The 16,654-nt window shown below is 33.6% G+C and overlaps 1 protein-coding gene and 1 pseudogene across 3 annotated transcripts; one reads left to right on the forward strand and one right to left on the reverse strand.

Annotated features, from left to right (window-relative positions):
* Window positions 1–376: 376 nt before the first annotated feature.
* On the reverse strand, window positions 377–3,322 carry LOC120283820 (serine carboxypeptidase-like 26). Of its 3 annotated transcripts, none has more exons than XM_039290573.1 (10): window positions 2,770–3,322; window positions 2,591–2,698; window positions 2,410–2,505; window positions 2,208–2,300; window positions 1,739–1,827; window positions 1,383–1,637; window positions 1,170–1,324; window positions 990–1,085; window positions 743–848; window positions 377–573 (listed from the first exon to the last, which is right to left on the reverse strand). In XM_039290573.1, exons 1-10 carry the CDS (start codon window positions 3,044–3,046, stop codon window positions 421–423), a joined length of 1,428 nt encoding a protein of 475 aa, XP_039146507.1. In that variant the 5' UTR covers window positions 3,047–3,322; the 3' UTR covers window positions 377–420. The 3 variants fall into 3 exon arrangements, with proteins under 3 accessions (XP_039146507.1, XP_039146509.1, XP_039146508.1); XM_039290575.1 differs by having other exon boundaries at window positions 1,170–1,309; window positions 2,770–3,321; XM_039290574.1 differs by having other exon boundaries at window positions 1,170–1,315; window positions 2,770–3,314.
* Window positions 3,323–14,616: 11,294 nt separating this feature from the next.
* Window positions 14,617–16,569, forward strand: LOC120250258 (annotated as a pseudogene).
* Window positions 16,570–16,654: the final 85 nt, after the last annotated feature.

The following is a 16,654-nucleotide window of genomic DNA, read 5'->3' on the forward strand; positions in this document are numbered from 1 at the left end:
GTATTTAAATAAAAATGAAAAGTTTTCATTTTTAACTAATTACATATGTATCTCTTTAATTTTGATTTTTTCCCCCAAAATTTTATAAGAGTTTAAATAACTGGATTTTATTATTTAAAAAAAAAAACCTAATCACAATTTCAACTAATTGGAAAATTGCAAAGAAATTGATCATTTATTGTTGAAAACAAATCTAGTGAGGAGTGAGGAAACTGAAGTGTGTAAAAATAAGTGAAAAGCCATTCTTGGCAAAACATTTGACTAAACCAAAAATAAATAAATAAATAAATTAAATTAAATTAAATTAAAATAAAAGACAAAAACTAGTGATGATAAAAGTAAGCAGTTTAATAATGCCACTGTTCTTCAGAAGTACAATAATGTCTTCAATCTGCTTAGAGATAGAGAGAGAAGATAATTTCATTTCCACTTGTTTGTTAAAAGCTTATGTCCACCAAGGAAAGTGTTAATAAGCACAAGAGCCTCACTGGGCTTGTTCAAAGGGACAAGATGACCTGCTCCTCTCACAGTCACCATTGTCAGTCCTTGGTACTCCACAAACCTCCCTCCTACCTGCATCCCCCCCTCAATCCCAATAAACCAAGTAAAACCAAATCACTACTACATCATAAAATGACTTAACTTCCATATTATATATATATATATATATACTCAATCAAATTGAAATACTAAATTAATATATATATATATATATATATATATATATAATATCAAGAAAGACCTGGTGGTTGTGGTACCAAGACTGCCATTGTGTCTTGAGAAGTAGGTCCAGAGATTCAACACAGTACCTGGACCCAATTACTGGCACTCTGCCATCTGCGTCACCACTGCACAGCACCACCACAAGACTCATCATGCATTTGATTTGTTCCAGGAACAAAACAACAACAGCTACAAACACTTGTTCACTGAATTCTGAGTCTCATGTTTGAATTTTTCCATTAATAATAATAACAGCATTTAATTACCTGTAAATCCATATTCTTAGTCCAGCCTTAATGAGCTTGGAATAGATGGGAAGAACAGAGGAAACAGTGTTGTTGTAAATGTCCAATATGGATTCACTGCAGACAAGAGAAAGATTAACAAAAGTGTTTATTTATGTACATTTTTTTTTTTTAGCATTATAATAAGATTGCTTAACTTACTTGCAGACCTTCCACTTTCCATTATTAATAACACTTGCATGCATTGCTCTCTGAACATCAACTCTGTTGAAGTACTCTTCTGCATAAACTGAGTAACAAGGATCATAACCTGCTGGAGTTCTGGTCCTCTGCAAAAGCCTCTGTTTCTGTTTTACCTACAAGTGTTTTCAACTTTTTTCCAAGATGAAATGAATCATTATAATAAATTAATACCTTTGAGTATAATGATGATGATGGATGTGCATTGTTGCATTTGGGTGCATAAACATTGTATATGTCTATATCTCTGTATCTATCAAACACCATGTCCATTACTTGAATGCATTTGCTGGTCCAGTTATTGAACAATTTGAAGTCACAATCTTTGTTAACCCTCTCATAAATCTGATCAGATATGACAGTGTGGCTCCATGCATACTCCACCAACCCTTTGGAATCAAAATAGTCATCTGTTTCAGGGTTGCCAACCTGCAAACAAAATTCAATATTGCTATTATTACTTTGGCTTGTTAAAAGATAATTTTTTTTTTTTTAAAAAAATAGAGTTAGTTTTAAATCAGCAAGCTCACCATGAAGCCTTTGAAGTTGATGAATGGGTAGTTCTTGGTGTTCTTGTTACGTTCATAGATGAGCTCAGAGAGTTGGGGAACATAATGACCTGCAAATCAAATGGCATCTTTTCATGGAGATATTGAACAGTGTTATACTGACATCTTTGTCTATGCTCCAGAAAACCTGTTTCTTATCTTTGAACACTTCTTTTAAAAATTATTTATTGAACTTTTTGACCAGAAGTTTAATAAGAAGGATTTATTCATGAGCTAAAAGTTAAGAAGATTCTCAGAGTTGAATGTAAAGGACTGAGAAAAAATTCTTGGAAAGAGCCCTGTTTTGTTTCAACTGGACATAAATGTTTTATCTGCTGAAAAAAACACTGCAAACTGTTCCATTTGGTTTATTAATATGAATTTAGTTTAGATTATAATATACCTTCTTTCAAAATAAAATAAATAATAAATAAAAATTATAATAATATACCTGCATAACTTTCTCCTGAGATGTAGAAGTCACGAGCTTGATACTGTGGAAATCTTTTCAACCAATTCACCATGAAGCTATATGCATCTTCAGCTATAAAAATAATTTTTTATTTTATTTTATAAAATCAATCTCTATATGCTGAACATGATTATAATAAAAAATAATAATAATAATAAGAGTGCATTAAATGAATGTTTACCAACAAATCCATCATCCAATTTGGCAAGATCAGAGGATGTGTTGGTGTAAGAGAATCCAACTCCAATTGGAGACTCAAGAAACAGCAAATTTGCTTCTGCAAAATTGAAACTTTAAAACAACAGAAAAACAAAAGATTGAAGAAATAACAAAAATTTGAGAGAAGAAGATTCACAGAAAACCTTTGTTCCAAGCATACTTATTGTACTCAAGTCCTGTTCCATTCCTCTTAACTTTTAGAGGTCCTAGTTCCACTGCTGCTCCATACCCAACAGATGAACATCCAGGACCTATAAACACACCACACTCATAAACATAATTATATATATATATAAAACAAAGAAATAATTGATATGATTACCTCCATTAAGCCAGAGAAGAAGGGGTCTCTTGGAAGGCAGTGTTTGAGCCTCAAAGAACCAGTAAAACAAAGCTCTACCATTCTCCTTGTTAACAGTGATATAACCAGAGAACTGAGAGATTTGTGGGGTTTGTGGTTGGCCAGGGAGGCCATGAATCCTATCAAACTCTTGAATAGCTTGAAGGGAAGATAGATAGAAGATTGTGAAGAAGAAGAAGAAGATAAGATAAGAAAAAGGCATGTGAGCTCTTCTTGTGATTTGCTCTGTGTCTTGCATTGCTCTCAGTTTAATAATAATAATAATAATAATAATAATAATAATAATAATAATAATAATAATAATAATAATAGAGGTTCATATATACTTAGACAAAGAGTGCATGGAGATGTGAGAGAGAGAAAAGAGAAAAAGGGGGTGCAAGCTTTTGTCTTATGGCTGACAAGGTTCATTCTAGGGAAGAATATAAAGAATTATTGCAAGATTATAAAATTGGCAGCTTTTCAATGAATATTTTGCCTTCTACTTCAAAGCTTTGACTGAAGAGAATGACATTTTAGAACTATGATGACATGAGTTTATGCTTCTTGTTTAACAACTCTCATTTTTTTTTTTCTTTCTTTCTATATATATAATTTAAATATTTAGTAACCATATGTTTTTCTTTTCCTTGTTGATGAATTGAAAGAAAAAAAATATCTTGTTGATGTATTAAATTTTATTGATAAGGAAAGCTCACTCTCGTATTATTTTATTGATTTTGCGCTCTTTCTAACAATGATATATATGGATTTTTAAATATTAATAACTCTCAATTCTTTTTTTCAATATTTAGCAACCCATGAGTTTTTCTTTTCCTTGCTGATGAAGTGAAAGAAAAAAAAAATATCTTGCTGATGTATTAAATTTGATTGATAAGGAAAGCTCATCATGTACTATTTTAGAAATATTAATCATAAATTATTGGAATATATTGATTTTCCACTCTTTCTAAAAGAAATGCATATATATATATATATATATATATATATATATATATATATATATATACACATCTTTAAATATTAACACATTATATCAGTGCAATAGGATGGAAGCATGTAAATGTAAGCCTGATACCTGGGCCTGATTGTGATTTGGACCACTCATACAAGTGGGCCTGAGTTCCAAGATTGGCCCATATCCCAAGAAACACATATGTTAATGAAAATTTGTATTATAAAATAGAGATTTACTGATTCATAACAATTGGTAATTTATTTATTTATTTATCTAGATGTTATTTTAAATTTGGCTGAAGAATATTGTTTTCATTAATCCATAGTTCTTGGTTTGTATTTTTTACAAGTTATTTATAAAAGTGTTTTCTCTACCATTAGTCCCTGTTTATAGCAGCAACAAAAACAAATCTCCCAGCAGTTTACTATTAAGGGAAATAATTAAAACAAATATTTTGCAATCTCAACATTATTCTCAATTAACTCTATATAATTATTGTTTATTTTTAACTTTTTATATTTGGAAAATAAGAATTTATTTTTCGTATCTTTGTTTTATTTTTATTTTTAAAATTATTATCCAAAAAAACACATTTTTTTCTCTTTTCGGATCCGATTGCCCATCTTTACTCCCTTTTATTCACTTTACTTTTGATATTTATTTGACTTGAAAATTCCCTCATATATCCCTTCATAGATTAATTCAATATTATATATATATATATATATATAAAAATTTGATTTAAAATGAAGACAAATCTTTCGATCAGACCCGACCTGATTCGACTAGACCCGATGAGAAGGAAAAATCGACATAAATGATGTCGGAAAGAGACTTGGTGTGACCCAACCCGTTTGGTGCTTAGGCCAAGCCAAGAAGAGACAAGAATCTAAAAAATAGCTCAGTGTGTGTTTTTATTTTTGGACTTAATTCAAAACTCAAAATGTTTCAGATTTGGATCATGTCTCATCTTCTTTCACACATTATAAACATTTGCTAGCCCACCTCTTTTCATGTCTTCCACTGAAACATGCCATTTTGTTGTTTTTGTTATTTCAAAATTTATTTATTTTTTTAAAGAATTTTTAATTTGGATTTTCTAATTTAATTTTTTTAAAATTAGTGAATATTGTGATGGTTTTATATCAATAATTTATTTGAGTGTGCATCCACTCTAGCTATTGTAAGTTATTATTCCTAGTATGGATTAAGATATCACAATTTTCCTTATTCAGTTTAATTGAATTTTACGTCATTACTTTATAATATTTAATGAAAATATAATATATATATATATATATAGTAAACAAACATTTAAATAGCAAGTGATCAAGGCTGAAAAACGTTCACTAAATTTCAATAATAATAATAATAAAAAATCTATGACTTTATGGAAATATTATATACATGCTTTAAATTTGAGAAAAATTCTAATAATATAATCAAATCCTTGCTAATACTCTCTTGATTAGTAAAAACAATTTACAATTTTTCTTTAAAATCACTTCTCTTTTTAAATTCAAGAAAAAAATGAAAATAATAATATTATTTTTCATAAAACAAATATATCATATTGCATAAAACAAATCTCCAAACTCTATACTTTATGTAATTAACATGATTTATTCAATTAAATTGAGTAAATTTGGTTGCACAAAACACAACAATATATTTTACTTTTGAAAATATATACATAGAAAATGCCCACCAACAGGCAATTTGACAAAGATACATTTAAGCATTTTAATATATATATACACACACACACACACACCAATTATGTGTTCCTTTCCCACCCGGGTTCATGCACTTTCAAATAAATAAATAAACAAATGAAAATATTGGACCACCATCATCATCACATAATTGTATGACTATTTTAAACAAAAAATAAATATAAAATTCTTTGGCTTTCACAGTGTATTTGACTCTTTTTAATATAATATCTTTTCTATTGTTCTCCTCACGTGCAGCATAACACCGCAAACATATTATATTACTTAAATTTTATCATCAACATGCAATTAGGTACAAAGATAAAGAAAAAAAATTAATAAAAAAAGAAAAAAAAGGGATTCATACTGTAAATGCAACTAGTAGTACATACTTAATTTAGAATCAGGATGAGAGAGATTAGCAATAACAGTAGATAAATAGTAAACGGAACAGTACCGAAGCATATGCCTCAGAGAAATGGGTTTGATATGTTGGGCAGGTGCATTAGAAATATGATTGTATGATTGTGATTAATTAAATTATTATATAAATATAATTGAATAGTTATGTTTAAAATATTAGTACATCTCATATTTTTACTGTGTTACTATTTATAAATATAATAATACGGTTAGTAATACACTGGCATAATCATTGGATTAAAATTCTACTGATATTAACGGTCGTGGAATATATATATATATATATATAAATTTTCATAAATATAAGATAAGTTTAAAAACCAATATAAATAATATAAAAAAATAAAAAAATTATATAATAAACACCTTTGATTATACTTCAATTCTTTTTTTATTATATATTTTTTTCTTTCTCATTTATAACAAATGAGGGGCATTTATAACAACTCAAGAGTAAAATAGATGATAAAATAAATTTGATTAAAGAGTCTAAAATATATTGATAAGTGAAATAGTAACAATACTAGGTGATTGGTACAATAAAACATGAGTAACTGCTAAATGACTACAACAATAAAATGCAGATAGATGTCAACTGTTACAAAAATGATGGTTGTTACAATACCGTAATCTACTAGAGTGTTGTCATTTGCTACAATAGATATTTACTGTTTTTATTGTACTCATAACAATTTATAATATTTATTGAATTAGGACTTAGGAGTTGGTAATCTTTTAATTTTTGATTAAAAATTAGGCAGTGAGCTTCAGTTATGGTTGGCAGTTGGAATTAATAGTTTGATAGTTGTGATTCCATACAAATGATGCATATTATCAATAGATTATATGTGTTGGGGGGACTTAATGCTTCACTTAAGACCCCTTTCGGAAGCACTAACACACCCGTAGATGTCCCAATAACCTGCTCAAGGTTAGTCTCCAAAACACATGCAAAACATAGGACTATAATAGAGAAAGAAAGATAAACACACACAAACCACTTATCACAAGAATTACGTGAGTTCTAGCACTCTGCCTACGCCTCCACGGGGGTCGGGAATTGAAATCCACTCATGAAGAATATCTCCGATGGCTCGAACAACTCTCAAGCCTCGCCTCAAGAAGAAAAACAATAAGAAAAATCCCCGAGTTATATATACCTCATATCCAACTCGATGAGAGATAATCTTATTAGCATATATTATATGCTAATATATCCTTATATACTAACATAATAATATATGCTAATATATCCTTATATACTAACATAATAATATATATGCTAATATATCTATATAACATAAGTCAACATGCGACTAACACGCACATGCCCACAAAAGCCACTCATAGTTTATTTCTTATCATTGCTTTCTCTTCACAATTCTCCACCTCGCTTCTCATTTGATACCAAATGTGGAACGAATAAGGATTTCTTCATGCTCGAGACCATCAAGATAGAACATCTTCACCAAACTCAAATAGTCGATTCCCAACCCCAAAAATTCCCTTTATTAGCATAATCAAGATCGAGCAAGTTCAAACAATGTCGAAACTTGCTCCTTGGAACAACTTTGGTGAATATGTCTCGCAGGATTGTCACCGGTGTGCACCTTCGAGTAAGGAGATAGAGCCTTCCTCTATTACATCCCGCACAAAATGATACCGGACATCGATATGCTTGGTACGAGCATGGTGCACCTGATTTCTAGCCAAATGAATTGCACTCTGACTGTCACACCCCAAGTCCACCGTGCCTTGCTCAATCCCCCAAATCATCTAACAAACCCCATAACCACAAAGCTTCTTTTCACTCCTTCTCGCCACGGCCATATACTCAGCCTCTGTGGTAGATAGTGCCACTGTGGCTTGTAATACTGATCGCCAACTAACTGGAGCACCAAATATCCGAAATACATAACCAAGAGTGGAACGCCGCCGATCTAGATCACTTGCATAATCTCGAGTCCACAAACCCACTCAATCGACATCTTTCTCCACCAAAAACACAAACCCATGCTAATGGTACCCTTCAAGTACCTCGAATCCATTTCACCGCTTCCCAGCAAGCCTTCCTGATTTCGCCATGAATCGCTAACCACACCGATCGCCTCGTGAAATATCTCGGACGGTACATACCATCGCATACATTAGACCGCCATCGCGACAAGCATAAGGAACACGAGCCATGTGTTCTTTTTTTCTTCATCAATTGTGGGAGATAGCTTACTAGAGAGACGAAAATGTGGGGCCAATGGAGTCACCACCGCTTAGCATCTTGCATTTCAAACCGTGATATTACTTTCTCAAGGTAACCCTTCCGATGTAGAAATAGCTTACGGCTTGACCTCTCTTTTGATCTCCATACCCAAGATTTTCTTGGCGATACCATATCCTTCATCTCAAACTCCCTCATCGAAGTCGAGACTTTAACCCTATCTATCTCCACCTTGCTCTTGCTAGCAATGAGCATGTCATCCACGCATAATAGGAGATAGATATATGCATCACCACAAAGCTTACGAAAGTAAACACAACAATCATACTTGCTTCTGGAGTAACCCTTCTTGAGCATAAAAAGTATCGAGCGCTTGTACCAATCGCCGAGGCGATCGCTCAAACCATAAAGTGATTTCCTCAAGCTGCAAACCCGATTCTCTTTTCCTTCGAGTTTGTACCCTTCCCTACCGATGCATATAAATTTCCTCATCTAAGTCACCATGTAAGAAGGCCGCCTTAACATCAAGTTGTTCCAAATGAAGATCACCATGAGCTACCAAACTCAACAATACACGGATAGAGGTGTGCTTCACTACGGGAGAAAAATATCTCATTGTAGTCCACCCCTTCTTTCTCGTGCAAAATCCCTTGGCAACTAGTCTTGCCTTGTACCTTGTGCCACAAGATTTAGATGAATCTTCCTTTTTCTTAGTACACCCACTTACATGCCCTATAGCATGCTTACCAATGGGCAACGGAACAACTTCCCATGTTTGTTTTTTTCCAAGAGATTCCATCTCTTCCTCCATCGCAACCAACCATCTCTCACTATTCTCATCTTCGATAGCTTGCTTAAAAAGTGCGATCGGCTCATCATTCTCCACCGAGAGTGCATACTCAACCAAATTTACCTGTCCATAGTGTTTCAGAGGTTCATCTGACCCAAACTTCTGAACCATTTTAACTTGCCTCTTTGGCCTAGTAGTAGCCAAAGACTCGCTTTTCACTCAGTAGTGTTTGTGTATTATGTTTATGAACCTCCTTATGTTCATTTACAACAACATTCTCATGAACATGGTCAGGGCATGGTTGGTCTTCGGATCCATCAATCTCCACCACTTGGGTGTTAGTTGTTAACTCATCACCATCACCATCAAGAGGCTTCATAGCTTTTAGGCAAAGCTAATATGGAATTCTCATCAAAAGTAACATCCCCCGCCGATTATAAACTTTGAATCTTCCATACACCAAAGGCGTATAGCCTTTTCACTCCTTTTTGCATATCCCAAGAAAATTGCTTTCTTGGCTCTAGGATCAGCTTATTCTCTTTCACATGATAGTAAGTCAGTACAACCGAAAAATTCTAAGAACATTATAGTCCGTGATGTTCTCCTCGACCATAGTCTCGTAGGGTGTGTCACCATCGAGGGTGGAATGTGGAGCTCTGCTCACTATATAGCATGCCGCTGCCACCGATTCTCGCCCACCATTCTCCCGCCCAAAACCGTAATTAGATCTTATACATCTTGCTCTCTCAAGTAATGTACGGTTCAAACTCTCTCGCAACCCCATTCTCGCTGTGGTGTATTCCTAATCGTCCAAAGGTCGAACAATACCCTCTTTGATCACAAAACTCCTCGAAGACACCTTCGCAGTACTGCACTCATTATCCCGACCTCGATTGTCTTCAACTTTCACCCTGCTCTGCTCTCAACCATCGCTCTCCACCGCTGAATGTCTCAAATACTTCATTCTTATGTTTCGTAAAAATATACCCAAGCATATCTTGAGTAATCATCAATAAATGAGACAAAAATATCTCGAACCCCTTTTGAAGCAACTTTAGCCGCCCCCCATACGTCCGCAGTGCACATAGTCTAATAGTCTTCTACTCTTGTGCTTGCTTGTGGTGAACTTGACTCGTGTGCCTTCCCATACACACAGTGGTCACAAAAAGTCCATGCAAGGTTTCTCCAAGTTCTTCAACAAACCTTCCTTTCCAAGTAGAGTTAAACCCTTTTCCCGACATATGTCCAAGACGACGTGCCAAAGTTTAGTACAATCCGATAGGTTACCGCTTTTGAAATCCCAATTGTCGCATTATCTCGTGATTGTCATACCCAACAAAGCATATAGATTACCATGACAAACACCCTTCATCACCACCATGGAGCCCTCGAACAACTTTTTAGAATTCCCTTGTAGGCCACAATCTTGCACCCACTCGGATTCCAATACACCAAGTGAAATCAAGTTCTTCCTCAACCGAACATGCCTTTACATTTGTCAAGGTTCGATAATCCCATCATGCATCTTGATTCTAATCGAACCAAGCCCAACTGCTTTTGCAAGTATGATCATCGCCCATCAATACATTACCACCATCAATGTTCTCATAGGTTGTAAACCACTTCCTATTTGGACACATGTGATAAGAGCAACTCGAATCGAGCATCCATTTCCCGTAAATGTCTTCACCTTGATCGCCATGAAGCATTCATCATTGTCCTCATCTCAAGCATAGCTTGCTTCTTCTTTCGACCGCTTTCCCTTGTTATTTTTTTGTTGTTCTTCTTCCTCCAATTTACTTTCTTATTGGAACAATGGCTCTTATAACGCCCAAGCTCTCCCAGCAATTGTAGCATACTACTTTTGCAATAGGTCTCGACTTTGATCTTGATTTCCTCTTTAGCACCTTTCCCCTTTCATTTGACCTTCCCCTTATAAACAATCCTTGTGCTTTGCTCTTTGTCCACTCTTCCACCGTAGCCATCTTCCCAAGATCATCGATAAGAGTGATGTTCTAACATCGCTCATAGAGAGTGTCTCACCCACAAGCATCAATGTTTGTACAAGGTTCTCAAATGATGGTGGCAAAGAAAGTAGCAAAAAGAATAGCTTGATCTTCATCCTCTACTTTGACCTCCACATCCTTCAAATTTGAAACTATCCTTTCAAACTTGCTTTATGTGATCCCTGATCGAAGTTCCTTCATCCATTTTGCAAGTGCACAACTTGGCCTTCAAGTAGATGCGATTTGTCAAGGTTTTGGTCATGAAATTGGACTCTAATTTTCAACCATCATCGCTAGTCACTGCCGCCTCGTCATTCACCAAGAAGGCGACATCCCTATCCAAACATTAAAATAACAGTGCACGGGCTCCATATCAAGATCTTCCCAATCTTCATCACTCATTTCTTTGGGTTTCTTTTTCCTTCCCCAAAAAGTGCCTTTGTGTAGTTTTTGTGATATCAACAAATTCTTCATTTGCATCTTCCAATAGGAGAAATCGTTTCTTCCCATCGAACTTCTCAATCTCATACTTCCCAACCTTAGCATTACCAAGTGAAGACATCTTTCGTGAATTTTGTCGAACACCTTGTGCGCAGAATTTACCCAAGCTATAAACCAATAGCTCGATGCCAATTGTTGGGGGACTTAATGCTTCACTTAAGACCCCTTTCTAAGCACTAACACACCCGAGATGTCCCAATAACCCGCTCAGGTTAGTCTCCAAAACACATGCAAAGATAGGACTATAATAGAGAAAGAAAGATAAACACACACAAACCACTTATTGACAGAATTACGTGGAGTTCAAGACTCTCGCCTCACGCTCCACCTGGGTCGGGAATCGAAATCCACTACGAAGAATATCTCGATGGCTCGAACAACTCTCAAGCTCGCCTCCCAAGAAGAAAAACAATAAGAAAAATCCCCGAGTTATATATACCCTCATATCCAACCTCGATGAGAGATAATCTTATTAGCATATATTATATGCTAATATATCCTTATATACTAACATAATAATATATATGCTAATATATCTATATAACATAAGTCAACATGTGACTAACACGCACATGCCTACAAAGCCACTCATATTTATTTCTTATCATTGTTTCTCTTCACAATATGTAATTCACATTTAGTATCATTTTATATTATAAAAATATATATCTTTTCACCGATGGTTCTTGTCTATAATCATAATTGATGATTTTAATAATATAATGAATTATTTCATTTATTTGTCTGAATTGATTTAATTTAAATGAATACAATGGAAGTTGATGGTTATATGAACCGGGACTGTCTTGTGGATCAAAATTCATTAATAATCATGTCAATCATATAACAGTAAGGATAATAATATTTAATGAAACTAATTATTTAATAATAATAATTATTTGAGCCATGTTTGGTGATAACACATGGGTGAAGGGAGGGAGTCCTATTTGGATTAATGAAAAAGATTCCCTAACACTAATCGCCAACTAATATTAAATTCATAGGATCAAGTTAATGACTTATTAATTAATTAACTAATTAGTCAAAGAAACAACTTATTTCAATCCTTTTTAATTAAATGTATTTGGTTTATGAATAATGTTGACCAAAGGAACTGTGACAATCTAATACTAAAAACTATCTAATCCATGCCATCAAATCAAGTTGAGCTTGACGCCCCAAATTGCCGGTGCATTGCATGAAAAATATCCATTATTGATGGTGATGCTGAAAGGGATTCTTTTTTTTTAAAAAAAAATTAATTAATTAATTAATTATTTATTTATTTTTTAATGTTGGGTTAATGTGTGTCCATGTGGAGTGATTAGAGGGGGATTAATTAAGATTAAGTTTGGGTTAATGGGTAGGTAATGAAAGGATTAGTTAGTATTGCATAAAAATAGAAGAGCATTAATTCATTCTTGTGACCTTCTTGGACCTTGAGTGTCAAATGTTTGTCTGGCACTCAAATCACGTCCAATCAATCTATTCTCACTTGTGGGAACCAGCAATTATTATTATTATTATTATTATTATTAATAATAAACCAACCACTTATGCTTTCAAAGATTTTTTTTTTATATATATATATACATGTCTATAATTATTGGAAATTAACTTTTCAAGATATTCGTGTCATATGATTATTATGTTCCTCCAAATCTTAAAAAAAAAAAATCTTGGATGTTTGATATATTGTTATATATATATATATATATATTGGTTGACATTTTTTAAAAATCATATTTGTTTGTATATTCTTGCAAATCATTGGTATTAACTCTAAATTTATAACTATTTTTTTACTGTTTATTTTATATTGTATTATTTTTGTTTAACTGTAATCGTCTCCTTTCTATTTAATAAAGTTAAAATTTATTTATTATTATTAAAATTAAGAAAAAAAAATGAAACAATCCCTTCTAGTAAAAGTTAAATTTAAATATGTGTGTTTTATAAATGACACAATGAATTGTTATGCTCCACCGGAAGAGATATACATTCCCACCATAACGAATCTTTTAATAAATAAATAAATAAATAAATAATCTAGTCTACATCGCAGCATACTTCACTTCACGGGTGCATAGTGAAGTAATAATCACTGATTCAAATCAAATCCTCATTTTCCGCATGACATATCAAATCCTTTGGCATAGTAGTAATTACTAAATTAAACTAACAACACAAGATTAGATTTTTTATTTTTATTCTTAAAAATATTTTTTTCCAAGTAACATGATCATTCTTTGTCTCTCATTCTCAATCACTAAAAACTATTAATAATTTTTTTAACAATGAAGACAAAAGCATCAGTTGTTTAAATATTTTTCTAAGTAATAGAATCAATCTTTGTCTCTCGTTCTCAATCACTGTAAACTATTAATTTTTTTAACAATGAAGACAAACTCTCAGTTATTTAAATGACATACAAAAAAATATTTTTTCATAAAAAAAAAAATAATTTTTCAAACAACAGGATCAATCTTTGTCTCTCATTCTCAATCACTGAAAACTATTAATTTTTTAACAATGAAGACAAACCCTCAGTTGTTTAAATAACATACGGGGGGCGTTAGCGCTCCACGTGTCTTTATTTTGAGTTATTAAATAGTGATAGTACCTACGGATTTAATTTATTGTCTTTTTATTGAAATATGTTTTTTTTTGTTTCCTTCTAGTGCTTTCTACTTTTTTCCCCTGTTTTGTAGTTGCTACGTGGCTTCTTATTTATATGTGAACCATAAATATTTTTTTTTAAATATATATTATTATGATATAAACTTCTATAGAATTAATATTTTTATATAAATTTTAAACTCTTAAATTTTTGGTATTTTCTCTCTCTTCCCAAACAACCTGAAATATTATCTTTAATCATTTGAACCCAGTGGCTTTGTGACTGTGAAATATCTCGGAGGCGGCAACTCAAATCATAAGATAAAATCTAACAATTGTATGTTTTAATTAATGAGTGATTTGGTCTAAGAAGATATTAATTAAAACATCATATCAATGGAAAACCCCACCTCTTCCGAGCTGTCTCTCTTAAGTAGACGTTGTAGTCAGACAGCCAGATCTTTTCATGCATATCAACATTGACCTACAAGTACTCTTCCACCCTTTCATATCCACGTATGTATATATACTCACATGCTATCTATCACACTCCCCTTCTCTCACTCACTCATTCTCTCTACTGAATTTCCTTCTTATCCTTTTTATTGTTATTATTATCATCATCAATATTATTATTATTATTATTATTATTATTATTATTATTATTATACTCATTTATAGTGTGCAAATAGATGTAGAGTACTGAGTGAGAGAGACATATATATATATATATATATATATATAAAAGTCTAGACTGCAGCACATTCACATTGACAAATTAAGGAAGAGAAGGAGAAGTGGTAGAGTAATTAGTGATGGTTGTTGCTTCAGTAGAGCCAGTGGGAGTGGAGAGGAATATTAGAGCAGCAAGTGTGCCAGTGATAGACTTATCATGGAGAAGAGAAAGAGCTACAAAGCTCATTGTGAGAGCATGTGAAGAGTTTGGTTTTTTCAAGGTGGTTAATCATGGAGTGTCTGATGATCTTGTTTCAAGTATGGAAGCTGAAGCCATGAACTTCTTCTCATTGCCTGCAAGAGAGAAGCAACAAGCTGGACCACCCAACCCGCTTGGTTACGGCGTAAGGAACATCGGTTTCACCGGTGATATCGGTGATTTGGAATACCTTCTTCTCAACACTAATCCTTCTTTCATATCTCAAAAGGCACTAAGCATTTGCAAGACAGATCCTACAAAGTTCTGGTATGTATTAATATTTCAATATATTTTGAATATGATCTTGTTATTAATTTGTTCCTGCTGGCATGGCCATGCATGATAGTTAGTGTTTAATTTGGTGGAGGGTCTCTAACGGCAAAGACAAATTAAGTGAAAGGGCAATAGAATAGGAATCCATCAAATCAATCAATATTATTGGTTTGGTTGGTGTTTCCAGTCCATCCCTTGCTTTTCAATGAGGTGCTTGTGCTAACAAACACTAATTAAAACCATGGATATATGCATGATATGATGGCCAGATCGAGTCTCTCATTAATTCATATATCTCATGGTGTTTGTGTTTCCTCCAAGCAAATATTTTAGTTAGTTGAGCAATCCAATCCTATCAATTGAAATGTATTGTATTGTATTGTATTTTAACGTATTGATAAAAAAATTAATGCATATATATGGTTGATGTGCAGTGAAGTGGTGAATGAATATGCAAGCTCAATGAGGGAGCTGGCAAGCGAGATCCTGGAGATGCTTGGAGAAGGACTTGGACTTGAGGACGTGCATGGCCTCAGTAAGTTTATAAGGGACACTGAGAATGACTCTTTGTTAAGGTTCAATCACTACACTGTAATCCAACAAGCAGATGAGCCTTATAATAATCATAATCATAATCATAATCATAATAACAATAATCCTTCATCAAAGTCCACCACCAGAAATTCCAAGATTGGCTTCGGTGACCATTCCGATCCCCAGATCATCACCGTACTCCATTCCAACGATGTCCCCGGCTTGCAGATCCTGGCATCATCCCGCCGACGGCCCTGTTTGGGTCCCTGTACCACCTGATCCTACCGCATTTTATCTCATTGTAGGAGATGCTCTCCGGGTTTGTATTTTCACCGTCGTCGTCGTCGTCATCATATTCGTATTCTTTGTATTTATTTGTACCTCATTGTGTTGTATTTGTATACATTGATAATACTGCAGGCATTGACAAATGGAAGGTTGATGAGTGTAAGACACAGGGCAATGGCGATCAGCAGAAGCTCATCGAGCAGGTTGTCGATGATTTACTTCGGCGGACCACCTCTACATGCACAAATTTGCGCGTTCCCTGAGACTGTCACGCCGCAAGCACCTCGACGATACAAATCATTCACCTGGGCTGAGTTCAAGAAGGCAATGTATTCTCTCCGTCTGGGCTACAACCGTCTAGACCTCTACCGTATAGGATGATAATTAACTAATTACTCTGTTCTGCTGTAAATCTTATGAGTTAATTTTGATCCCAATGGGATGTATTTCTTCTACTTGTATAGTTTTTGGGGATTGCATGGAATTTTACAGCATAAGTTATATCTATGTCGTTTGATAGACAAGTATCAGGAGCATGCTGGATCATGTCGTACGGTGTGATGTCCTTGTTTTGTTTACACCTGGAACTC

This window comes from Dioscorea cayenensis, chromosome 19 (genome assembly GCF_009730915.1).
Source record: "Dioscorea cayenensis subsp. rotundata cultivar TDr96_F1 chromosome 19, TDr96_F1_v2_PseudoChromosome.rev07_lg8_w22 25.fasta, whole genome shotgun sequence".
NCBI lineage: Eukaryota > Viridiplantae > Streptophyta > Magnoliopsida > Dioscoreales > Dioscoreaceae > Dioscorea > Dioscorea cayenensis.